This window comes from Nerophis ophidion, linkage group LG07, assembly GCF_033978795.1.
Source record: "Nerophis ophidion isolate RoL-2023_Sa linkage group LG07, RoL_Noph_v1.0, whole genome shotgun sequence".
Lineage (NCBI taxonomy): Eukaryota > Metazoa > Chordata > Actinopteri > Syngnathiformes > Syngnathidae > Nerophis > Nerophis ophidion.
Genome location: NC_084617.1, coordinates 77,097,054 through 77,123,668, shown reverse-complemented (window position 1 = coordinate 77,123,668; position 26,615 = coordinate 77,097,054). Strand labels below are relative to the sequence as shown.

General features: G+C 40.4%; 3 protein-coding genes across 3 annotated transcripts in view; 2 read left to right on the top strand and 1 right to left on the bottom strand.

Annotated features, from left to right (window-relative positions):
• Positions 1 to 1,909, bottom strand: part of LOC133556921 (piwi-like protein 2) — a 38,213-nt gene extending 36,304 nt beyond the window's left edge. Inside the window, exon 1 of the mRNA XM_061907274.1 lies at positions 1,833 to 1,909. Within this exon, the coding sequence (XP_061763258.1) occupies positions 1,833 to 1,909 (77 nt within the window). The remainder of the gene's footprint in view (positions 1 to 1,832) is intronic.
• Positions 1,699 to 11,775, top strand: LOC133555730 (beta-crystallin B3-like). Its single transcript, XM_061905037.1, has 6 exons — positions 1,699 to 1,813; positions 3,108 to 3,201; positions 8,628 to 8,746; positions 8,820 to 8,952; positions 11,180 to 11,322; positions 11,398 to 11,775. Exons 2-6 carry the CDS (start codon positions 3,127 to 3,129, stop codon positions 11,639 to 11,641), a joined length of 714 nt encoding a protein of 237 aa, XP_061761021.1. The 5' UTR covers positions 1,699 to 1,813; positions 3,108 to 3,126; the 3' UTR covers positions 11,642 to 11,775.
• Positions 11,776 to 16,582: 4,807 nt separating this feature from the next.
• Positions 16,583 to 26,615, top strand: LOC133556831 (beta-crystallin B2). The gene is made up of 6 exons (XM_061907136.1): positions 16,583 to 16,656; positions 19,478 to 19,565; positions 19,649 to 19,767; positions 23,557 to 23,689; positions 23,773 to 23,915; positions 26,313 to 26,615. The coding sequence occupies exons 2-6, from the start codon at positions 19,503 to 19,505 to the stop codon at positions 26,479 to 26,481; spliced, it is 627 nt and encodes a 208-aa protein (XP_061763120.1). The 5' UTR covers positions 16,583 to 16,656; positions 19,478 to 19,502; the 3' UTR covers positions 26,482 to 26,615.

The following is a 26,615-nucleotide window of genomic DNA, read 5'->3' as shown; positions in this document are numbered from 1 at the left end:
GGGGAGTAACTAGTGAGGAAGTAGGATGCAGGGGAGTAACTAGTGAGGAAGTAGGATGCAGGGGAGTAACTAGTGAGGAAGTAGGATGCAGGGGAGTAACTAGTGAGGAAGTAGGATGCAGGGCAGTAACTAGTGAGGAAGTAGGATGCAGGGCAGTAACTAGTGAGGAAGTAGGATGCAGGGCAGTAACTAGTGAGGAAGTAGGATGCAGGGCAGTAACTAGTGAGGAAGTAGGATGCAGGGCAGTAACTAGTGAGGAAGTAGGATGCAGGGGAGTAACTAGTGAGGAAGTAGGATGCAGGGGAGTAACTAGTGAGGAAGTAGGATGCAGGGCAGTAACTAGTGAGGAAGTAGGAAGCAGGGGAGTAACTAGTGAGGAAGTAGGATGCAGGGCAGTAACTAGTGAGGAAGTAGGATGCAGGGCAGTAACTAGTGAGGAAGTAGGATGCAGGGCAGTAACTAGTGAGGAAGTAGGATGCAGGGCAGTAACTAGTGAGGAAGTAGGATGCAGGGAGTAACTAGTGAGGAAGTAGGATGCAGGGCAGTAACTAGTGAGGAAGTAGGATTTAGGGCAGTAACTAGTGAGGAAGTAGGATGCAGGGGAGTAACTAGTGAGGAAGTAGGAAGCAGGGGAGTAACTAGTGAGGAAGTAGGATGCAGGGCAGTAACTAGTGAGGAAGTAGGATGCAGGGCAGTAACTAGTGAGGAAGTAGGATGCAGGGCAGTAACTAGTGAGGAAGTAGGATGCAGGGCAGTAACTAGTGAGGAAGTAGGATGCAGGGGAGTAACTAGTGAGGAAGTAGGATGCAGGGCAGTAACTAGTGAGGAAGTAGGATTTAGGGCAGTAACTAGTGAGGAAGTAGGATGCAGGGGAGTAACTAGTGAGGAAGTAGGAAGCAGGGCAGTAACTAGTGAGGAAGTAGGATGCAGGGCAGTAACTAGTGAGGAAGTAGGATGCAGGGGAGTAACTAGTGAGGAAGTAGGATGCAGGGGAGTAACTAGTGAGGAAGTAGGATGCAGGGGAGTAACTAGTGAGGAAGTAGGATGCAGGGCAGTAACTAGTGAGGAAGTAGGATGCAGGGGAGTAACTAGTGAGGAAGTAGGAAGCAGGGCAGTAACTAGTGAGGAAGTAGGATGCAGGGCAGTAACTAGTGAGGAAGTAGGATGCAGGGGAGTAACTAGTGAGGAAGTAGGAAGCAGGGGAGTAACTAGTGAGGAAGTAGGATGCAGGGCAGTAACTAGTGAGGAAGTAGGATGCAGGGGAGTAACTAGTGAGGAAGTAGGATGCAGGGGAGTAACTAGTGAGGAAGTAGGAAGCAGGGCAGTAACTAGTGAGGAAGTAGGATGCAGGGGAGTAACTAGTGAGGAAGTAGGATGCAGGGCAGTAACTAGTGAGGAAGTAGGATGCAGGGGAGTAACTAGTGAGGAAGTAGGATGCAGGGGAGTAACTAGTGAGGAAGTAGGATGCAGGGGAGTAACTAGTGAGGAAGTAGGAAGCAGGGCATCAGTACCCAGGTGTGTTTATGCTGAGCGAGGCGGTTTCTGCAATCCTGTTGGCACCCCCCCCCCCCCCCTCCCCCCCGCACAGTGCTGGCTGTTTGGCAGACAGACGCCCGCTTGCCAACACAGCTGCCTATTGAGAAGCGGCGTTACAGACACAATGTGAGCCACAGACTTGCTGCATCAACACCGGCGACCTTTTTCTGCTGCTGTGGCGGGAAATAAAGCATAAATAGCCCCTGGTGTCGGTCCTGGAATGGTTCAAGCACACAGAAGCAGCAAGCGGCGCTGAGAAGAAGGCCAGCACACCCAGGTAATGTCTGGATGCTCACTGCTCAGCGGGGAGAGACTTCTCAATTATTTTGTGTTCAGCCAGTGTCCTCTGCAGTGGACATTTTGGAATTTGCATGTTTGAACGCTGACAGAAGACATAGGACCTAAAACAAAATGTCCACTACAGAGGACGACAGGGATGTGTTATGTCCAGCATGAATCTCAGCACGTGAATGTGAAGTGATGAAGCTTTGAAGGCAAATGCGGAGGAGATGATGTTCCAGTGGGGCAAAAAGTATTTAGTCAGCCAGCGATTGTGCAAGTTCTCCCACTTCAAATGATGACAGAGGTCTGTAATTTTCATCATAGGTACACTTCAACTGGGAGAGACAGAATGGGAAAAAAATTCCAGGAATTCACATTGTAGGAATTTTAAAGAATTTATTTGTAAATGATGGTGGAAAATAAGTATTTGGTCAACCATTCAAAGCTCTCACTGATGGAAGGAGGTTTTGGCTCCAAATCTCACGATACATGGCCCCATTCATTCTTTCCTTAACACGGATCAATCGTCCTGTCCCCTTAGCAGAAAAACAGCCCCAAAGCATGATGTTTCCACCCCCATGCTTCACAGTAGGTATGGTGTTCATGAGATGCAACTCAGTATTCTTCTTCCTCCAAACACGACAAGTTCTATTTTGGTTTCATCTGACCACATGACATTCTCCTAATCCTCTGCTGTATCATCCATGTATCCATTTTGGTATAAACTCAACTGGTGGTGTTTGGAGGAAGAAGAATACTGAGTTGCATCCCAAGAACACCACACCTACTGTGAAGCATGGGGGTGGAAACATCATGCTGTGGGGCTGTTTTTCTGCTAAGGGGACAGGACCATTGATCCGTGTTAAGGAAAGAATGAATGGGGCCATGTATCGTGAGATTTGGAGCCAAAACCTCCTTCCATCAGTGAGAGCTTTGAATGCTTGACCAAATACTTATTTTCAACCACAATTTACAAATAAATTCTTTAAAATTCTTACAATGTGAATTCCTGGATTTTTTCCCCCCATTCTGTCTCTCCCAGTTGAAGTGTACCTATGATGAAAATGACAGACCTCTGTCATCATTTGAAGTGGGAGAACTTGCACAATCGCTGGCTGACTAAACACTTGTTTGCCCCACTGTATTTAAGTTATTGCCCCACTGTATTTAAGTTATTGCCCCACTGTATTTAAGTTATTGCCCCACTGTATGTGTGTGGCCTTAATGTGAAGTGATGAAGCTTTGAAGGCAAATACAAATAACAAGATGTTATGTGTGTCGCCTGGAAGGAGAGGAGCGACTGAAAGGATGTCGGAACAACAAGGTGCTCCAGAGCAGCTGGCAGCTGGGAAGAGCCAAGGTGGCGCCGGGGCCACTTTCAAGGTATCGCCTCACCTTCATACTTCTTCTACAACTTTTTATTACATTCTGCACACTTTTGGAATGTGGATCAATTATGATTCATCACAGGTTGTTAACTGCTTACATCATTTCAATTTACTTAATCAATCAATCAATCAATCAGTCAATGTTTATTTATATAGCCCTAAATCACCAGAGTCTCAAAGGGCTGCACAAGCCACAACCACATCATCGGTTAGGATCCCGTTCTTAAAAAATATATTTACACACAAATACAACTTTAGTGACAAAATGTCAATAAAATTGAATATTTAATGCAGGGGCGAATGATCTATGGCCCCCAGGATGATATTTGATTAGTATTAGAAGCGGCATTTTAAGCTTTTTTGCAAGCGTTTGAAAACAAATGATAAATGAAGTAACTGAAATATGTATATATATATATATATATATATATTAGGGATGCACCGAAATGAAAATTTGTGGCCGAAGCCGAAGCCCAAAAAAACTTAAACGCTTGGCCGAAGGCTGAATACCAAATAATGAATGCAGTTTTTCACAATTTTTTTTATATTGCATAAATAGCCTGGAATAAATATTTAGACATGTTTTTCAAATAAAGCAATTTTTTATCGAATATTGACATTTTTTAAATATTCCAGTAGTCTTTGCTTTTCAAAAAAAAGCACAAAGTTTTTCATTTATATTAGGCCTTCAAACAAAACATGCATTCCAAAAAAAATAAAGTGCATTAAAGTGGATAAACCCACAACAAATGAATGATTGTCATTTTGGCAAAAGTCTGCTTAGCCACAGTAGATATGCTAATAATGTAAACAGAAGGCTCAAGTAAATCTCAATAAGTGTGTGCTTGTAACCTCATACACTTATACAGGTAGCCTACACAACAGGCTAATAATGTAAACAGAGGCCCCACTAAATCTCAATAAGTGTGTGCTTGTAACCTCATACACTTATACAGGTACACAACATATCCCAACGTCATCGCGTCAAAAAATTGCGTCACACGCCACTATTCGGCCTTGTTTTTAACTCATTCCACCAAAGACCGAATGTGGCTTTTTTTGCCATATTTGGCCAAATATATTCGGTTACAGATTAATCGGTGCATCCCTAATATATATATATATATATATATATATATGTGTGTGTGTGTGTGTGTAAGCTTTGAAAATCTGCTGTACAGTATGTGTACAGCAATACAAAACCTCACAATAATGTCTGATTGAATACTAAAAGCATTTTAAAATGTAATTATGTTTTAGGCCTGGGCAATCATTTTTGACTCAGGGGCCAAATTTAGAGAAAAAAATGTGTCTGGGGGCCGGTATATCTATTTTTAGGAACACTAATACAAAACCTCCCAATAATGTCTGATTGAATGCTAAAAAACTTTACGACAGACCGCCTGAAAAAACTGAATAGCATTTTACATTTTTTTTACGGAATAAGACACCCAGAATGTAGATGAAAATAAAGAATTACGGGATTGACAATATTAACTATGAAGGATAAAACACTGAATATTGACAACATATGAACATCACACCCCCTCTCCATCCACATATTTTACAATCAGGCGAAACAAAAATGCAACAAACACAGCGAAATATGAACACAGAGGGTGGGGAAAAACACTTTTGAATCTGTTATATCTGATATATTACTAAGTTTTACAGTTTTTTTAAGCTTTACAACTTTGTTGTAAAAATGTCCATCCACATGTGTCCCTGACACCAACATTTCAGGTTCGTTTTGAAAACATTCTGTGGAAATGCTTGATGCCTCGTCTGACCTGCTGTGACTCCCATTACCATAGTAACTAATTACATGACCATAGTAACTAATTACATGAGCATAGTAACTAATTCCATGACCATAGTAACTAATTACATGACCATAGTAACTAATTACATGAGCATAGTAACTAATTACATGACCATAGTAACTAATTACATGACCATAGTAACTAATTACATGACCATAGTAACTAATTACATGACCATAGTAACTAATTACATGATCATAGTAACTAATTACATGAAGTGAAGTGAATTATATTTATATAGCGCTTTTCTCTAGTGACTCAATGTGCTTTTACATAGTGAAAGCCAATATCTAAGTTCCATTTAAAGCAGTGTGGGTGGCACTGGGAGCAGGTGGGTAAAGTGTTTTGCCCAAGGACACAACGGCAGTGACTAGGATGGCGGAAGCAAGGAATTGAACCTGGAACCTTCAAGTTTCTGGCACAGCCACTCTACCAGCCGGGCTATACCGCCCCTAGATGAGCATAGTAAGTAATTAGATGAGCATAGTAAGTAATTAGATGAGCATAGTAACTAATTAGATGACATAGTAAGTAATTAGATGAGCATAGTAAGTAATTAGATGACATAGTAAGTAATTAGATGACATAGTAACTAATTAGATGAGCATAGTAAGTAATTAGATGAGCATAGTAACTAATTAGATGAGCATAGTAAGTAATTAGATGACCGTAGTAACTAATTAGATGACCATAGTAGCTAATTAGATGAGCATAGTAAGTAATTAGATGACATAGTAAGTAATTAGATGAGCATAGTAACTAATTAGATGACATAGTAACTAATTAGATGAGCATAGTAAGTAATTAGATGACCATAGTAACTAATTAGATGAGCATAGTAAGTAATTAGATGAGCATAGTAAGTAATTAGATGAGCATAGTAACTAATTAGATGAGCATAGTAAGTAATTAGATGAGCATAGTAACTAATTAGATGAGCATAGTAACTAATTAGATGAGCATAGTAAGTAATTAGATGAGCATAGTAACTAATTAGATGAGCATAGTAAGTAATTAGATGAGCATAGTAACTAATTAGATGAGCATAGTAAGTAATTAGATGAGCATAGTAACTAATTAGATGAGCATAGTAACTAATTAGATGAGCATAGTAAGTAATTAGATGAGCATAGTAACTAATTAGATGAGCATAGTAACTAATTAGATGAGCATAGTAAGTAATTAGATGAGCATAGTAACTAATTAGATGAGCATAGTAACTAATTAGATGAGCATAGTAAGTAATTAGATGAGCATAGTAACTAATTAGATGACATAGTAAGTAATTAGATGAGCATAGTAAGTAATTAGATGAGCATAGTAAGTAATTAGATGAGCATAGTAACTAATTAGATGAGCATAGTAACTAATTAGATGAGCATAGTAAGTAATTAGATGACATAGTAACTAATTAGATGACATAGTAAGTAATTAGATGAGCATAGTAACTAATTAGATGAGCATAGTAAGTAATTAGATGAGCATAGTAACTAATTAGATGACATAGTAACTAATTAGATGACATAGTAAGTAATTAGATGAGCATAGTAAGTAATTAGATGGCCATAGTAACTAGTTAGATGAGCATAGTAACTAATTAGATGACATAGTAACTAATTAGATGACATAGTAAGTAATTAGATGAGCATAGTAAGTAATTACATGACCATAGTAACTAGTTAGATGAGCATAGTAAGTAATTAGATGAGCATAGTAACTAATTAGATGAGCATAGTAAGTAATTAGATGAGCATAGTAACTAATTAGATGGCCATAGTAACTAGTTAGATGAGTATAGTAAGTAATTAGATGAGCATAGTAACTAATTAGATGACATAGTAAGTAATTAGATGAGCATAGTAACTAATTAGATGAGCATAGTAAGTAATTAGATGAGCATAGTAACTAATTAGATGACATAGTAACTAATTAGATGACATAGTAAGTAATTAGATGAGCATAGTAAGTAATTAGATGGCCATAGTAACTAGTTAGATGAGCATAGTAACTAATTAGATGACATAGTAACTAATTAGATGACATAGTAAGTAATTAGATGAGCATAGTAAGTAATTACATGACCATAGTAACTAGTTAGATGAGCATAGTAACTAATTAGATGAGCATAGTAAGTAATTAGATGGCCATAGTAACTAGTTAGATGAGCATAGTAACTAATTAGATGACATAGTAACTAATTAGATGACATAGTAAGTAATTAGATGAGCATAGTAACTAATTAGATGACATAGTAAGTAATTAGATGAGCATAGTAAGTAATTAGATGAGCATAGTAACTAATTAGATGGCCATAGTAACTAGTTAGATGAGTATAGTAAGTAATTAGATGACCATAGTAACTAATTAGATGAGCATAGTAAGTAATTAGATGAGCATAGTAACTAATTAGATGGCCATAGTAACTAGTTAGATGAGTATAGTAAGTAATTAGATGAGCATAGTAACTAATTAGATGACATAGTAAGTAATTAGATGAGCATAGTAAGTAATTAGATGACATAGTAAGTAATTAGATGGCCATAGTAACTAGTTAGATGAGTATAGTAAGTAATTAGATGAGCATAGTAAGTAATTAGATGAGCATAGTAACTAATTAGATGAGCATAGTAAGTAATTAGATGAGCATAGTAACTAATTAGATGGCCATAGTAACTAGTTAGATGAGTATAGTAAGTAATTAGATGAGCATAGTAACTAATTAGATGACATAGTAAGTAATTAGATGAGCATAGTAAGTAATTAGATGACATAGTAAGTAATTAGATGGCCATAGTAACTAGTTAGATGAGTATAGTAAGTAATTAGATGAGCATAGTAAGTAATTAGATGAGCATAGTAACTAATTAGATGAGCATAGTAAGTAATTAGATGAGCATAGTAACTAATTAGATGACATAATAAGTAATTAGATGAGCATAGTAAGTAATTAGATGACATAGTAAGTAATTAGATGACATAGTAAGTAATTAGATGAGCATAGTAACTAATTAGATGACATAGTAAGTAATTAGATGAGCATAGTAAGTAATTAGATGACATAGTAAGTAATTAGATGAGCATAGTAACTAATTAGATGACATAGTAAGTAATTAGATGAGCATAGTAAGTAATTAGATGACATAGTAAGTAATTAGATGAGCATAGTAACTAATTAGATGACATAGTAACTAATTAGATGACATAGTAAGTAATTAGATGAGCATAGTAACTAATTAGATGACATAGTAAGTAATTAGATGACATAGTAAGTAATTAGATGACATAGTAAGTAATTAGATGACATAGTAAGTAATTAGATGACATAGTAAGTAATTAGATGACATAGTAATTAGTATATGATGCAGATTCCAAGCATGTAAAGACTTAGTATGTTTGAAGACTTCTGCTAATGTGAAAAGATGAGTGCACATCATAATTGCAGCTACACTTTACATCTTAAACATCTAAAAAAATATATTTAAGAATGTCCGGCTGGCCAGATTGAAAAGCTGAACAGGTCTTAGTTTGCTCAGGTCTAGTTTATGGCAAACTGAACGCAGCCATTTTTTTTAATACATCATTTTTCTTTGTGGTCCAGGTGGTGCTGTTTGAATTTGAGAACTTCCAGGGCAGCAAAGCTGAATTCTCTGCAGAGTGCAAAGATGTACTAGACAAAAGTCTCAAGAAGGTCGGCTCGCTGATCGTAGAATCTGGGCCGTAAGTCATATTTCTTATATTCACATGTGTGGGAAATATTCTTTCATGTTCCTGTCTTCTTCTTTCCTGGCAGCTGGGTGGGTTACGATCGCCACGGCTTCAAGGGGGAACAGTTCATTCTGGAAAAAGGCCAGTACCCTCGCTGGGACACCTGGACCAACAGTCAGAACAGCAACTGCCTGTTGTCTCTAAGGCCGCTCAAAGTGGTGAGTAGACCGTCTCAACGTCCATGGCAAGGATAAGATAGGACAGGATAGGTCTTTATTGTCATTGCACAGGTACAATGAAACTTTGTTTTCAGCACAAACCCGTTCAAGATGAGACAAACAAACAGTGTACAAGGTTACAGAACAGGAACACTGATGGGTCGCCACAAGCTGCCCCGTAAAAGATGGGAAAAAGGTCAACGCTGGGGAAGGATGAGTAAAAAAATACAATCTAGACTGGACTCCTCAGGGGGCCCAGTCTGGAGTGGGAAACAACCTCCATAGCAAATCACATATACATATTACAACGTACATGTCAAAGTGTGTTGGTGACAAACCCCAAGATGCACACAAGGAGGCAGCCATTTTACAGGTAAACATGTTTTAATTAAAATACTTGATTGATTGATTGATGTTTTTATTAGTAGATTGCACAGTTCACTACATATTCCGTACAATTGACCACTAAATGGTAACACCCCAATAAGTTTTTCAACTTGTTTAAGTTAATCAATTCATGGTAAGACAAAAACAAACAAAGGGTACAAACAAAAAGCGCGCACGTGGGCGGATAACAAACAAAAAGACCTAGCGTGGAAGCTAGCAGGTATCGAGCAGGAAACAGAAGTCGTACTTATAATATGAAAAAAAACTTGGAAGCAGGGAACAAATGATAAATGATAAATGGGTTGTACTTGTATAGTGCTTTTCTACCTTCAAGGTACTCAAAGCGCTTTGACACTACTTCCACATTTACCCATTCACACACACATTCACACATTGATGGAGGGAGCTGTCATGCAAGGCGCCAACCAGCACCCATCAGGAGCAAGGGTGAAGTGTCTTGCTCAGGACACAACGAACGTGACGAGGTTGGTACTAGGTGGGATTTGAACTAGCGACCCTCGGGTTGCGCACGGCCACTCTCCCACTGCGCCATGCCGTCCCTAAATAATAACCAGTGGGGTATGCCGGTGACGAAGCACGCTGTATTTTCAAAAGACAATAAGCTACAAACCACTATCGAATATGGCTGACCTCAACAAGCAACGACAAGAGCAACAATAACCCAGCAACTGACTGGAGGACAAAAACAGACTCAAATAGAATTAGGCTGATTGACAACAGGTGTGGCTAGGTGCCAATCAGCTGCAGCTGAGGGGAAACAGCACACAGGGGGAAAAAAACAGGAAACAGGCAGGAACTAAAAACAGGAAATACTAAACACACACAGAGGAAAAACTAAAACACAAACAAACTGTCAGTGGCAAGCCTGACAGTAGATCTCCAGATATCTAGCAACAGAGGGGAGGGAGTGGGGGGTCATGGTGGCAGGCTGCAGCTCTCAGGCGCTGACCATCCTTTCATCACCCCTATGGGAGTTGTGTCGAGGGCGTTGGATTGGGGGGTGCGAGGTATGTGTGTGTGGCGTATATTTTTGTGGATGCATGTGTGTGTGTGTGTGTAAGCCTGCGGTGTATCTCTTTCCCGCGGCCTTGATGTCGTGCAGCCGATAGTCAGCCCAAATTCAACAACAACAGGTGTGTGTCCATGAGAGACAAGAAGGGAGTTTGTTGTGTCTTCGCCGCACTGTCCTTCTGGAGAGTCTCCAAGCCAGGGAAACAATCCAAGTTAGAATGTTTTGTATGCGAGTGGACATAAAATTTGCTTTTCACTCTAAATTGTTCATGACTGGTCCTCAACATTCATCCTGCGGGGCAGACAGTCCGATGTGATCCAAATCACAAGAGTGTCCACAGTTCTTCCCGCATCCTCCAATCATTTGTGGCAGCTTTGGGCTATTTTGAAGACTGCCAGCAACTTCCAATTTGTGGACAAACCAGAGCGACGCTTACTCCAATCAGCAGATGTCCTGTTGTCTTGATTCAGACTAGGTAGATATCTTCACGTCCTCCACTGGAAGTGTCGCCAGGCACGCGGCACTCCTTCTCCTCCCAAGAGTCCGTGGTGTGTCCAGCAACAACTGCTGCGTCACCACAAGCAGGTTCCCCCAAACACAAGATCTTGTCAATTTGGTTGAGGCCATTTAAATAGTTCCAATGTTAGATTTGGAGAGCAGTGCAAAAAGAGGCAACAAGAAAGTTAGGACAAGACAAAGAAGAAAGCAGGAGAGATAAGGGAGAGGAAAGGGGAGCGTCCGCCCTCCATGAGTGTCAGAGAGTAAGACGACCACGTCAACATCACCGTGTGTGTCTTCCATCTGCAGGACGGAGCTGAGCACAAGCTGCACCTGTTTGAGAATCCCGCCTTTACAGGTCGCAAGATGGAGATCATTGATGACGACGTCCCCAGTCTGTGGGGCCACGGTTTTCAGGACCGCGTCGCAAGCGTCAAAGCTCTTCACGGAACGTAAGACTTACACTTTCTCTCGAATGTGAATACTTTTTGCTGTTCACGCGCTGAATGTGCTCCCCCCCCCTCCAGATGGGTTGGGTACCAATACCCAGGCTATAGGGGGCGCCAGTTTATATTCGAGCAAGGGGATTTCAAGCACTGGAACGACTGGGAGGCCCCAGCACCGCAGATTCAGTCTGTCCGACGTGTGCGGGACATGCAGTGGCACAAAAGGGGCTGCTTCTCTGCTCCGGACCCAGCTCCGGGTCCTGGTCCGGACCCGGATCCCACTCCAATGCCGCCTGCTCCCTCTGCCAAAGCTGGGGCCAGCTGAGCAGGTTACAGCCCGGCCTCGAGTCCCCGCCTTCACTAACCACGAGAGATGCTGCTTGGGCCCACAAATCAGTGCCATTAATGTTTCAGGGGCCAATAGAATGAAATACATTTAATAAAGTCTTTGACATGGAATTGGTGTTTGTTGGTGATGTGATAAACTCAAGTCTAGGCCAAGACTACCCAACATAGCTACGGTTTGTGAACATATTCATCCACTTTTATTAATCATGTATTCTGTCATGTGATTGGCACGCGGCGACTACAGACTGGATGTCAGCTTTCTATTAAAAGCCAGTGCATCACATTCTCTACATCTCTGTGTCCTACAATGAACTAGGGATTGGTACCTTTCACATTTGTATTGAGACGGTACCAATTCCTGGTACCTTGGAATCAGGCAACATTGGTGTGTGTTGATGTGTTGTAAGTTGTCGTATCTTGTTTTCCAACATTTCCTACTCTCATTTGCAAGTATCGTACAGCAGACTCTGCATGCACTTGCTATTCCAAGACATTAAAAGGCAGTAGTTTATAGACTAAATTGTGTTGCCTAGCTACGAAGGAATCTTTGCCATTAAGCTGATTCTGTCAGTATGTTGCACCCTACAAAGTGTTTATACTGTAAGTAGTGTACAATTGGGTCGCATGTCTGCAAAGGTTGTGTATCCAAGATCCAGAAGGAAACGGCAAGAGACGGATCGGCGGTAAGAATGACGATTAAATCCAAACTAAGAGGCACAATACAAACTCACTGAACTGGAGACAGCGTAGCTTAGCATAGCATAAATTAAAAACTAAGCCAAACTTAGCTTGTTGCAAAGCGCGAACAGACTGCCAGGGCCAACTGGAAGGACCAAACAGGCGTAAATAACTCTCTGATTAGTGATCAGGAGCAGGAGAGTGTCTTGACCACTAATCAGAGGCAGGTGCAACAACCAGTGCCCATGGCAACTGTGAAAACTAAAGAAGGCGCTGAAACAAAAGTAAACTTAAGATAATATTACCAAACTAAACATCAAGAATTGACCCGGATTCCTAAAGGACGGATTCCAGACATTCTGAAAAAACTAGGTTTGAAGTCACTTGAGGTCGGCGGGAGTACAAACTTGTAGTTGGCAGCGGGTTGCCAGGCCAAGTGTCCCCAAAGCCAGCAGGAACAAGACAGGAACTTCGTCGCCGCTGGCAAGGCTGGCAAGGCTGGCAAGGCTGGCATTTAGAATTGTCCACACTTGTGGCAGACGAAGAGGCGGACTTGAGCGGGACCAAATCTTCAAAAGCCATTGTTGTTCACGTTGAAGACCTTGGCAAGACTGCTGATAGCAGGTCAAGAACTTTCAATCGAAGCGTTTTGTGTAGATTTATTTTGGGCGTCTGGAACAAATTAATTTGAATTGCGCTATTTGTAATTAAAAAATGTTCTTCAAGATTCATATGATTTGGCCGCCGTCTGAACTTTTGGAGAAAGATAAATGTCGGTCCTTGGTGTGATCCCAGGATGCAGAGAAGGTAGACAAAGTTCAAGCAGAAGGTCAATTGCTAAAAGACGGTACAAAGGTCAAATTATTGAAAAGGAACAACTAGTTTTAGATATTATTATATTTCATATATAATAACAATTGTAAATATAACATTTTGATGGGCCTGCTGTCTGTGTCCTGGACCTCTGGTCCGGGGTCCTCAGAAGCCGCAGTGCTTTAAGGATCCTGCCAAGTGTCCAAAAGTATACACACACACATATATATATATATATACATATATATATATATATATATACATATATATATATATATATATAATTGTATTTATTTATTTTTTTATGTGGGAGTTTATTGAGATAGTGTATGTTGACCCCATCTTTAAAAGTCAAAAACATAAACAAAATAATCCAGGCAATAATCATTTTTCTAGTGCATGTAAACCTACCAAGTGTGAGTGTGTATGGGGCGGTGAAGTGGGGTTTATGGGGTGGGGGGGGCCCTTTACAAGTCTTGTGTATGGGGGTTCGGAATTTGGGGGTTGCCTCGCATCAGGGGTGTCAAAGTCAAGTCCTGCAGGTCAGATCCGGCCCATGAATGAATGATCCATGGCCCCTGAGATGATATTTGATTACTATTAGAAGCGGCCCGCAGGCCACAGCCGCCCGCTGCTGCTTTGCACGCATTAATACTCCATCCGTGTTGGTGCGTGCAATTTTCAAAATGGGTTCCCAGGGACCTCATCAAGTCATAAAAATGGGGTCCCACAGTAAATTTTTGGGGTTCCACTTTAATGTAAGCGTTTTGAAAACAAATGATAAATGTATGCATTATCCTGTTATATCTCACATTCTATAATGTGGTTTGGAAAAAGGTTGTCATAAACATTACTTCATTTATGGGACGGCGTGGCGCAGTGGGCAGAGTGGTCGTGCGCAACCCGAGCGTCCCTGGTTCAATCCCCACCTAGTACCAACCTCGTCACGTCCGTTGTGTCCTCAGCAAGACACTTCACCCTTGCTCCTGATGGGTGCTGGTTGGGGCCTTGCATGGCAGCTCCCTCCATCAGTGTGTGAATGTGTGTGTGAATGTGGAAGTAGTGTCAAAGCGCTTTGAGTACCTTGAAGGTAGAAAAGCGCTATACAAGTACAACCCATTTATTTATTTTTTTAAATAATACAAAAGAAAACACATTTTTATGCAAGTGTAAATGTATTCTGTTATAAACATTCTTTCACATTCTTGTGTGTCAAAGTGCTTTGAGTACCTTGAAGGTAGAAAAGCACTATACAAGTACAACCCATTTACCATTCTTTACTTCATGGATTTAAAATTTACCGCTTTTTCCATATTTTTATTGGAATATTTTCAGAATGTGTTTGTTATATTTTTGGCCATAGAAAAAAAAAACAATCTAAAGTTGTCTTTATTTTTTAGTTTTGATGCCATGATTTTAATAGTGCAGCCCGCGTGTGCACACATTTTCCTCCTTGTGGCCCCTGAGCTCCATGTGGCCCCTGAGCTAAAATGACTTTGACACCCCTGCCTTACATAGTCTAAACACATGTTGGCTTGATTACAAACTACAAAAGCAGTGAAGTTGTCACGTTTTGTAAATGGTAAATAAAAAGAGAATACAATGGTTTGCAAATCCTTTTCAACTTATATTTAATTAAATAGACAGCAAAGACAAGATATTTCATCTTCACACTGACAAACTTACTTTTATTCAGCAAATAATCATGAACTTAGAAGTTAAGGGCAGCAACACTCTGCAAAAAAGTTGGCACAGGGGCATTTTTACCAGTGTGTTACATGGCCTTTCCTTTGAACAACACTCAGTGCAGGTTTGGGAACTGAGGAGACACATTTTTGAGGGGGAATTATTTCCCATTCTTGCTTGATGTACAGCTTAAGTTGTTCAACAGTCCGGGGTCTCCATTGTGGTATTTTAGCTTTCATTTTGCACCACACATTTTCAAGTCTAGTACCCACACTCTTTTACTATGAAGTCAAGCTGTTGTAACACGAGGCTTGGTATTGTCTTGCTGAAATAAGCAGGGGCGTCCATGATAACGTTGCTTGGATGGCGATGTATGTTGCTCCAAAAGCTGTATGTACCTTTCAGCATTAATGGTGCCTTCACAGATGTGTAAGTTACCCATGCCTTGGCCACTAATACACCCCCATACCATCACACATGCTGACTTTTACACTTTGCGCCTAGAACAGTTTGAATGGTTCTTTTCCTCTTTTTTCCGGAGGACATGATGTCCACAGTTTCCAAAAACAATTTGAAATGTGGACTCGTCAGACCACAGAACACTTTTCCACTTTGCATCAGTACATCTTAGATGAGCTCAGGCCCAGCGAAGCGTTTCTGGGTGTTGTTGATAAATGGTTTTGGCTTTGCATAGTAGAGTTTTAACTTGCACTTAAAGATATAGCGACAAACTGTAGTGACTGACAGTGTTTTTTTTTAAGTGTTCCTGAGCCCAGGTGGTGATATCCTTTACACACTGATGTCGCTTTTTGATGCAGTACCGCCTGAGGGATCCAAGGTCACGGGCATTCAATGTTGGTTTCCGCTTACGTGCAGTGATTTCTCCACATTCTCTGAACCTTTTGATGATATTACAGAGCGTCGATGGTGAAATCCCTAAATTCCTTGCAATAGCTTCTTTGAGAAATGTTGTTCTTAACCAATTTGCTCAGGCATTTGTTGACAAAGTGGTGACCTTCGCCCCGTCCTTGTTTGTGAACGAGTGAACATTTCATGGAAGCTGCTTTTATAGCCAATCATGGCACCCACCTGTTCCCAATTAGCCTGCACACCTGTGGGATGTTCCAAATAAGTCTTTGATGAGCATTCCTCAACTTTCTCACTCTTTTTTGCCACTTGTGCCAGCTTTTTTGAAACATGTTGCAGGCATCAACTTCCAAATGAGCTAATATTTGCCAAAAATAACAAGGTTTTGTAGTTTGAACATGAAATATCTTGTATTTGCAGTCTATTCAATTGAATATAAGTTGAAAAGGATTTGCAAATCATTGTATTCTATTTTTATTTACCATTTACACAAGGTGACAACTTCACTGCTTTTGACTTTTGTATTTTATAGTTGTGACTATGTATAACGTGTCCTGTTGATAATACTAACAAATTTAGAAAAAAAAACACAAACTTATATATATATATATATATATATATATATATATGGGGTCAACACAGGAATGCTCCCTCTCCTGCGGCTCTCATTGTGAGTGTGGACTCCTGGCACCATTTGTGCTGAATCATGAGGATACGGAACAATGACAGGCTGGATAAAAGTGACAACTAATGAAATAACTTTGTGGGCGTGTGTGAAAGGGAAAGCAGGCGGTGACCCCTCATTTCAGCCCGGCCAGCCTATGGCGGGCTGCTCTGCGGGCTGGCATGCTCACAGCGGGTGCTGTTGGCAGAGTCACCACCCCTGGGTTTGCCGTATAAATTGAGCGCACAACACCATCGCTACCACACTGGCACAGACTGGCACTGGTAAGCACTTCTCCTCTTTTACTTTTATTCCACATTCTTACAGCCTGGTTTGTTTCATTTAACATGAATGTTTAAGCTAAACCTGACTTTGGACTAATTTACTTTTGTTCCTGTGAAAAAATGTTTTTGATATGATTATTTTGTCAGTGTTGCTACACGTGGAACAGCATGTTATCACTCATAGCATCAGTATCAATATTGTTGCATTATATTTGTTTTTTTTTGTGCCGTAAGCCAAGTAAAAAACAGTTTGTGTGCCGTACTTTCGACACCCAACCTCTAAAAGTAGGCACAGTTATGCTTACTTATTCTAATTTGTAGTTCAATTAATTTGTATTTGATGAATGTGTATCTTTTAGCTGGAATTAAAACTCCAAAATAGCAAACAAAGTTGACTTAAGTGTTTTGAACAACATTAAAAAGAAATATGAAAAAAAGACGTCATATGAGAATAATTTGAAACGTGGATATTACACCCATAGTAACAATCATAATCAAAGCTGCAAGCAGCGATGGACGGGACCGAGTATATATAAAAGTAAAAGAGGGTCAAATTACAGCTCAAAGAGGCAAAGGTGAGTGTTTTTACAAAACTTTTGTTTTGAAGGGGGAATTGCAAACTTCCTGTTGATTTTTGCTGACGGGTGTCAGTGTATGAAATGTAGGTCTAAGTGAGACCTACATAGAGGTTTTTGTTTCATGCCTCTAGGACATTCCTACTGGAAGTTACAGGCAGTTTTGTCTGCGTTTTCTTCCTAGGGGGCGCTAGAGCGCAATTTTTAGTTTTGGGGTTAGGTTTTTTGATTAGACGCAACGTTTGTGTCAAATTTGGTGAGTTTTGAAGCATGCTAAGTGGGTCAAATTACAGCTCAAAGCTGTGGAATAATAAGAGAAGAAAGAAAGAAAGAAAGAAAGAAAGAAAGAAAGAAAGAAAGAAAGAAAGAAAGAAAGAAAGAAAGAAAGAAACGCTAGAAATTCAATAGGGTCCTCTGTCCCAAAGGGACATTCGGTCCCTAATAATACAGCTGACACAAAGGTGGTCTATGAAAATGAAAACAAAATAACATTATAAAAAAGGTTATGTGTACACTTTTTTTAAATCTTTTTTTGGACTTTTTTTATTTGACTAAGTTAGTTCATTAAATATTAATTTACTATGCAGCCCCTGTTTGACACCCATACATACTCTCTACAAATATGCATATCAATTTATAAAAATTTGATAAGAACCCTTTAAAATGGTGACTCAGGGTATTGGTTATTTTCAAGAGTAGTATTTTTATGAATATCACTAACAGGACTTGTTAAAGTAAGAGAGGCGCGAAACAACGAGACATTTTGGCACAGCACAAAGGGAGGCGTGGGCATATAAGACACATGAGGTTAATGGGGAACAGGTGGAAACAATCAAGGATCAGGGATGATGTCAGACTGATGACACAAAAGGAAGGACAAGTGACCTGAAACAAGAGAGTTACTTTTAAAACTAAAACATGAAATTCACAAGACAAAAAAAAAAACAAGAATACAATAAAATACAAAGTACTTTATTGATCTCTGGAGGAAATTCAGCAATACAGTTCGCTCACAATAGACAATAAACACTTAGGTATTTTTTTACATGTGAATAATATAAATACAGTCTTTTATACAGCATTATTCACATGTGAATAATATAAATACAGTCTATTATACAGCATTACAAAAAAACTTGTATTTATATTATTCACATGTGAATAATATAAATACAGTCTATTATACAGCATTATTCACATGTGAATAATATAAATACAGTCTTTTATACAGCATTATTCACATGTGAATAATATAAATACAGTCTATTATACAGCATTATTTACATGTGAATAATGCTGTATAATAGACTGTATTTATATTATTCACATGTGAATAATATAAATACAGTCTATTATACAGCATTATTCACGTGTGAATTATATAAATACAGTCTATTATACAGCATTATTCACGTGTGAATTATATAAATACAGTCTATTATACAGCATTATTCACGTGTGAATTATATAAATACAGTCTATTATACAGCATTATTCACGTGTGAGTAATATAAATACAAGACATCCCTCACCGCGGTGTGACACAAATATTCCAAGGTTTTTGTTGTGTTGTTTAAAAATGTTGTATGGGTGTTACGGGCAAAAAAAATTGAAGAATTGAACAGCAGTCTTTGCTTTTCTTTAGCTATTTTTCCACAATTATGACATGTTGTGGTTACAAATGCACGTCCATAAGTGCTTAATACTGTCCAAAAAGACAAAGTATTTACGTGTGTTTGGAAAAATACAAGATGTAGGCGCTCTATTAGTCTACATTGTAAGGATGAAGAAGAGGTGCTGGAACAACAATCACTTTCTGAAACAAAACAAGTTAGTTACAGTTAATCACAACAACACAACATGTGTGAGAGGGCGTGTCTTGCCAAAACACCAATTTGAGAGCGACGAATGCATCTTCTATCCACAGTACGAAGCCGCTTCTAAGATGCCAATCCACACCATCATGGCGGACAAAACTTTGTTTATCCCAAGTATTATTATCAATGGAGATCTGTAGTTTGGGGACCCCTGGTTTAAGTATTCTGCTGAGGATTACAGTATTGACTGAAAGTTGTACTATGTAGCAATAGCTGTTCTACAGATAGATAGATAGATAGATAGATAGATAGATAGATAGATAGATAGATAGATAGATAGATAGATAGCTACTGTAGTTCCAAATAACCGCTGTGTTTTCATTTGATATTTTCTCTCAGTGAGCAAATATCTGCCATGTTTCATTTCAGTTTCATCTTTGCCTCTCCATCTATTATGGCCACAGACCACCAGAATCCTGCATCCAAGCAGCAGCAGCCAGGCTCCAGTGCACTCAAGGTGACCTTGGTGGCAGTTGACAACAATGTAGAAATATGGGATCAATACATCATTATCTCCGCTTGTGGATTGTTTCCCCACAGTTGGTCATCTATGAGCAGGAAAACTTCCAGGGACGCTGCCATGAGCTGACTGGTCCCTGTAACAACCTGGAGGAAGCCGGCGTGGAGAAAGTGGGCTCCATATTGGTGCTTTGTGGACCGTGAGTGTCAAATCTTTTGGAAAACAAAAAAAAGATATTCAGCGACACAGGTGACTAAATGAGGAGAATGAATGTCAAAAGGACTTCAAGTGGTTCTGGTTTACTCAGATAGTTCCTTGTGGTTCAACAAAGTGCTTATTATTGGCCCTAAAAATCAAGTTAATTAGACACAATATAGGAGGTTACAAATATTTGCTTTGTCGCCATAAAACAAATGTTTTGTTTAGATATCTTAGTGTGCATCACAGTTGTCCAATGCTTTTACACCAAGGGAAAAAGAGAAAAATTAAAGTGTTGCGTTTCGGCGTTGGATGTTGTTTGTCTGGACCCCAGGATGCAGAGACGGCAGGCAAAGTGCAAATGAACTGTATTTAATAACATATATTAAGAAACAGGCGGCAGGGGAGTGCACAGGAAGTGTGGGGAAAGCTGTGCAGCATGGAAGCAAAACAAGCAATAATGGGCTGGCATAAAAAGATTCCTGAGTGGCAACTAGCGACGGGCGAGGGAGGCAGCGCTCAAAAATGAGAAGCCGCGGACAGGAAATAAAACCGAAACCAAGGAAAAAAATGACGTCCAAACTGTCATGCGAGATTAAGACAAAAAAGATGCAGGGCTCATTGTTACGGTTGCGGTTGACGCGATCCCAGGATGCAGAGAAGGCAGGCGACTTGCAAGTAGGTCCTTTTATTAGGTACCGAAGCGGCAGTGGATCACGGGTTAACAAAACCCACACTGCAAAAGATGTAGCTAATGGGTTTCACTATGAGTTGAGTTTATTTGGAACATGCAAGCATACAACATGATACATCACACATGCATGCATACAACACAATACATCACACATGCATGCATACAACATGATACATCACACATGCATACAACATGATACATCACACATGTATACAACATGATACATCACACATGTATGCATACAACATGATACATCACACATGCATGCATACAACATGATACATCACACATGCATGCATACAACATGATACATCACACATGCATGCATACAACATGATACATCACACATGCATGCATACAACATGATACATCACACATGCATGCATGCATACAACATGATACATCACACATGTATACAACATGATACATCACACATGCATGCATACAACATGATACATCACACATGCATGCATACAACATGATACATCACACATGCATGCATGCATACAACATGATACATCACACATGCATGCATACAACATGATACATCACACATGCATGCATACAACATGATACATCACACATGCATGCATACAACATGATACATCACACATGCATGCATACAACATGATACATCACACATGCATGCATACAACATGATACATCACACATGCATGCATACAACATGATACATCACACATGCATGCATACAACATGATACATCACACATGCATGCATACAACATGATACATCACACATGCATGCATACATACAACATGATACATCACACATGCATGCATACAACATGATACATCACACATGCATGCATACAACATGATACATCACACATGCATGCATACAACATGATACATCACACTTGCATGCATACAACATGATACATCACACATGCATGCATACAACATGATACATCACACATGCATGCATACAACATGATACATCACACATGCATGCATACAACATGATACATCACACATGCATGCATACAACATGATACATCACACATGCATGCATGCATACAACATGATACATCACACATGCATGCATACATACAACATGATACATCACACATGCATGCATACAACATGATACATCACACATGCATGCATACAACATGATACATCACACATGCATGCATACAACATGATACATCACACTTGCATGCATACAACATGATACATCACACATGCATACATACAACATGATACATCACACATGCATACATACAACATGATACATCACACATGCATGCATACAACATGATACATCACACATGCATACATACAACATGATACATCACACATGCATGCATACAACATGATACATCACACATGCATGCATACAACATGATACATCACACATGCATGCATACAACATGATACATCACACATGCATGCATACAACATGATACATCACACATGCATGCATACAACATGATACATCACACATGCATGCATACAACATGATACATCACACATGCATGCATACAACATGATACATCACACATGCATGCATACAACATGATACATCACACATGCATGCATACAACATGATGCATCACAATTTCCAGTTCCTCTATTCAACATGTTGCAAAAGGAGTAGGAAGAAGCAGAGCTTATTTAATCCTACTCCTTTTTACTTTACATAGCAGTTGCTAAAACCTTTGTTCACTTCCTGTTCTCAATTTATTCACAATATACTCCATAACTAACAACATTACAAATAAATAAATACATAATAATTAGTGAAGTAAGTTTTATTTCATATTGTGAGATAAATAAGGATTTCTAGAAAATGAATGAATGGATGGAATAAATTCAGAATGTTTTTCATGGTTCTTCTTTGTACTTTGTAAAAACTTTAGGTTTGAACAGTTTTTTGAATTGGATCATATTAGTACATTGTTTGATTGCTTTGCTTCATCCATTCCATCATTTAATTCCACATACTGATATACTGAAGGTCTTGTCAGGCTTGCCACTGACAGTTTGTTTGTGTTTTAGTTTCTCCTCTGCGTGTTTAGTATTTCCTGTCCTTAGTTCCTGTCAGCACTCTTATTTTGGTTCCACTTCCTGTTTGTCTCCCTGAGTGCTTTGTTTCCCCTCAGCTGTGGCTGATTGGCACCTGGCCACACCTGATGTCAATCAGCCAGCTCCTATTTTACCTCCTTTGTTCCTCCAGTCATGGCCGGATTATTCTGTCAAAGTTTGTTGTTGACTAACCCCAAGATGCAGAGAAGGAGACAGGCATGGAGGGAGAAAACATGGTTTTAATATAAACAACTAGAACAAAACCAAACAAAGGGTTCAAACCAAAAGCGCGCATGTGGGTGGAAAACAAACAAAAGGCCGAGCGTGGAAGCTAACAGGTATCTAGCAGGAAACAGAAAAACTGGAAACAGCTAATGGCTAACAAGAAAACACGAAAACAAAAAGCTAGGAGAAAATAAACTACAAACAGCTAACGGGAACAGCTTACCACTTGGATGACAAGGACAAATAGTAGCATGACAGGTAGTAGCTATAATGATGACATCGACAAATCACGACAGGTAGCAACGACACAAGAACGACAATAATCCAGCCAAGACTGGAGGAACAAAGGAGGTAAAATAGGAGCTGGCTGATTGATATCAGGTGTGGCCAGGTGCCAATCAGCCACAGCTGAGGGGAAACAAAAGACAAACAGGAAGCTGAACCAAAATAAGAGTGCTGACAGGAACTAAGGACAGGAAATACTAAACACACAGAGGAGAAACTAAAACACAAACAAAATGTTTTAAATGACATTTTTCTCTAAGGTTATATTTCTCCTATGTAAGCACTTTGAGTCTCTAGAAAAAGCACTATATAAATACAATTCACTTCATCGAGTATATCCTCCAGAGGGCCGGCGTCCTGTGCAGTGGACATTTCTAATTCTGCATTTTTCAAAACTCATAGACTAAAAAAAAACAAAAACAATGTCCACTACAGAGGACGCTAGTTCTCAGGCAAAATTCACCTACTTTGGATTAGTTTTAGCCTCTGGAATGCTCAAAAAGCACCGTGGTGTACCAACAACAACACTTGCCCTCAGATGGGTGGGATACGAGCAGGCGGACTGCAAGGGCGAGCAGTATGTGTTTGAGAAGGGGGAGTATCCTCGCTGGGATTCCTGGACCAACAGCAGACGCAGCGACACCATCGTTGCCTTCCGACCCATTAAAGTGGTGAGAAAGCAGACTTTTTAACTCTGGCGTTTTCCATGAAAAATGTGCATGGCTCTCTTCATGCTGGTCATCTACTTCCCCAGGACAGCCAGGAGCACAAGATTGTGCTTTATGAAAACCCCAGCTTTGCGGGGAAGAAGATAGAGATCGTCGATGACGACGTCCCCAGCTTCCATGCTCATGGTTACCAAGAAAAGGTCTCCTCGGTTCGAGTTCAGAGCGGCACGTGAGTCCATCCTGTCAGCTCGTATAAAACCATAAGCACTGCAAAAACTGAAATCTAAGTAAGACGAAATATCTCAAATAAGGGTGATACTTGCTTATTTTCTGTCTGATAAGATCATTCTTCTCACTAAGCAGATTTTATGTTAGAGTCTTTTACTTGTTTTAAGGGTTTTGGTCCTAAATTAGGCAGCACGGTGGAATAGGGGTTAGTGCATGTGCCTCACAATACGAAGGTCCTGAGTGGTGCTGAGTTCAATCCCAGGCTCAGAGTCTTTCTGTGTGCAGTTTGCATGTTCTCCCCGTGACTGCGTGGGCTTCCTCCCACCTCCAAAGACATGCACCTGGGGATAGGCCCCTCCCACCTGCAAAGACATGCACCTGGGGATAGGCCCCTCCCACCTCCGAAGACATGCTCCTGGGGATAGGCCCCTCCCACCTCCAAAGACATGTATCTGGGGATAGGCCCCTCCCACCTCCAAAGACATGCATCTGGGGATAGGCCCCACCCACCTCCAAAGACATGCACCTGGGGATAGGCCCCTCCCACCTCCAAAGACATGCACCTGGGGATAGGCCCCTCCCACCTCCAAAGACATGCACCTGGGGATAGGCCCCTCCCACCTGCAAAGACATGCACCTGGGGATAGGCCCCGCCCAACCTCCAAATACATGCACCTGGGGATAGGCCCCTCCCACCTCCAAAGACATGCACCTGGGGATAGGCCCCTCCCACCTGCAAAGACATGCACCTGGGGATAGGCCCCGCCCAACCTCCAAATACATGCACCTGGGGATAGGCCCCGCCCAACCTCCAAATACATGCACCTGGGGATAGGTTGATTGGCAACACTAAATGGTCCCTAGTGTGTGAATGTTGTCTGTCTATCTGTGTTGGCCCTGTGATGAGGTGGCGACTTGTCCAGGGTGTACACCGCCTTCCACCCAAATGCAGCTGGGATAGGCTCCAAGACCCCCAAAAGGGACAAGTGGTAGGAAATGAATGGATGGATGGGACTTAAATGATCTCAGTAAGATATTACAGATTGTTTCTGAGATGTGATGACCTCCATCCATCCATTTTTATACCACTTATTCGCTTTGGAGTCGCGGGGGGCGCTGGTGCCTATCTCAGCTACAATCGGGCGGAAGGCGGCGTACACCCTGGACAAGTCACAACCTCATCGCAGGGCCAACACCGATAGACAGACAACATTCACACACTAGGGACCATTTAGTGTTGCCAATCAATCTATCCCCAGGTGCATGTCTTTGGAGGTGGGAGGGGCCTATCCCCAGGTGCATGTCTTTGGAGGTGGGAGGAAGCCGGAGTACCCGGAGGGAACCCACGCAGTCACGGGGAGAACATGTAAACTCCACACAGAAAGATCCCGAGCCCGGGATTGAACCCAGGACTACTCAGGGCCTTCGTATTATGAGGCAGACACACCAACCCCTCTACCACCGTGATGTGATGACCTATATTGAGTAAAACATGCTAGAAACTAGAACATAAAGTGTTGCAAAGCTGTGTCATCAACACTCACAAGTATGAAACTACTTTTTTTAAGTCATAATTTTTTACTTCAAGCATGAAAAAAAATCATGACTTTGACACAATTGTCTCATAATTAAAAGAGATGACAGCCAAGTGGACTTTGCTGTTTTATTTTCAATGAAACAATAGAAAAGATGTAGTCATATAGTAGTACAATTGGCACAGTGCAGTAAACTGACAGTTCATATTTAATATGTGACATTTCTAACAATTTGAACAGAAATAGTTCATGCACATTCAGATGAATTCTTGAAAATTACAATTAAAACATATTTGGGTGTGGGCGGGGCTGTACATACTGTATGTGCACCAACTGACTGGAAGAGCAGGCACTCGGCGCGATGATGTCATGTTGTCCATGGAAAAATGCATTTTTTAGACAATATTTGCCTGAGCGGTTAGGAGACCCTGAAAGTAACAAGCACCTGCCTTGTTGACTTTCCATTAACAACAATAAACTAGTTTTTAGTATGAGTTTGCTGGTTTCAAGAAATGTAATGTGAGCACACATCATGATGTCAAGATAATGGCACTAGCATTTACTTCATTGAAGAATATTTTTCAACGTATTGAGTTCTCTTTTTTTTCTCTACCAAGAAAAGTGCACTTGTTATCAGTGAGAATATCCTTTTTTCAAGCTCTGTTGGGGTTCATTGAGGTTAGTTAATTGTGCTTGTTTTGGAAAGCCTTGATAAGCCAAATGTTCTTGTTCCACTGGCAGATCATTTTGCTTAGTTTGAGTAAAATACCCCTCATTTTTGTTTATTTTTTTCTTGTTTTTAACCACTGACTTTTCGCAATGTGGACACAGGACTAATCCTCCTCTATTTCCTGTCCCACCAGCTGGGTGGGCTATCAGTACCCGGGCTACAGAGGCTACCAGTACCTGTTTGAGAAGGGCGAGTATAAGGACAACATGGAGTTCGGGGCCCAGATCCCGCAGATCCAGTCAGTTCGGCGCGTCAGAGACATGCAGTGGCATCAGAGGGGGGCTTTTCACCCTGTCAACTAAGCTTGTGATTGTTTCCTAGTATGAACCTTGACCTCTGCAGCCCTCATTAGTTGCACCTTGCACCAGTAGGCCAACGTATTGCAGCGGTGCAGACATGATATCCTTCAAGCAAATGAATAAAATGTTCTTGCTTA

Bases quoted from the DNA above. Each gene is read 5' to 3' on its own strand.
- LOC133555730 (XM_061905037.1), top strand. From the start codon at position 3,127: ATGTCGGAACAACAAGGTGCTCCAGAGCAGCTGGCAGCTGGGAAGAGC. The intron at 8,953-11,179 runs GTGAGTAGACCG...TTCCATCTGCAG, and splicing joins CTCTAAGGCCGCTCAAAGTG to GACGGAGCTGAGCACAAGCT. The intron at 11,323-11,397 runs GTAAGACTTACA...CCCCCCCTCCAG, and splicing joins GTCAAAGCTCTTCACGGAAC to ATGGGTTGGGTACCAATACC.
- LOC133556831 (XM_061907136.1), top strand. From the start codon at position 19,503: ATGGCCACAGACCACCAGAATCCTGCATCCAAGCAGCAGCAGCCAGGC. The intron at 19,566-19,648 runs GTGACCTTGGTG...GTTTCCCCACAG, and splicing joins CAGGCTCCAGTGCACTCAAG to TTGGTCATCTATGAGCAGGA. The intron at 23,916-26,312 runs GTGAGTCCATCC...CTGTCCCACCAG, and splicing joins GTTCGAGTTCAGAGCGGCAC to CTGGGTGGGCTATCAGTACC.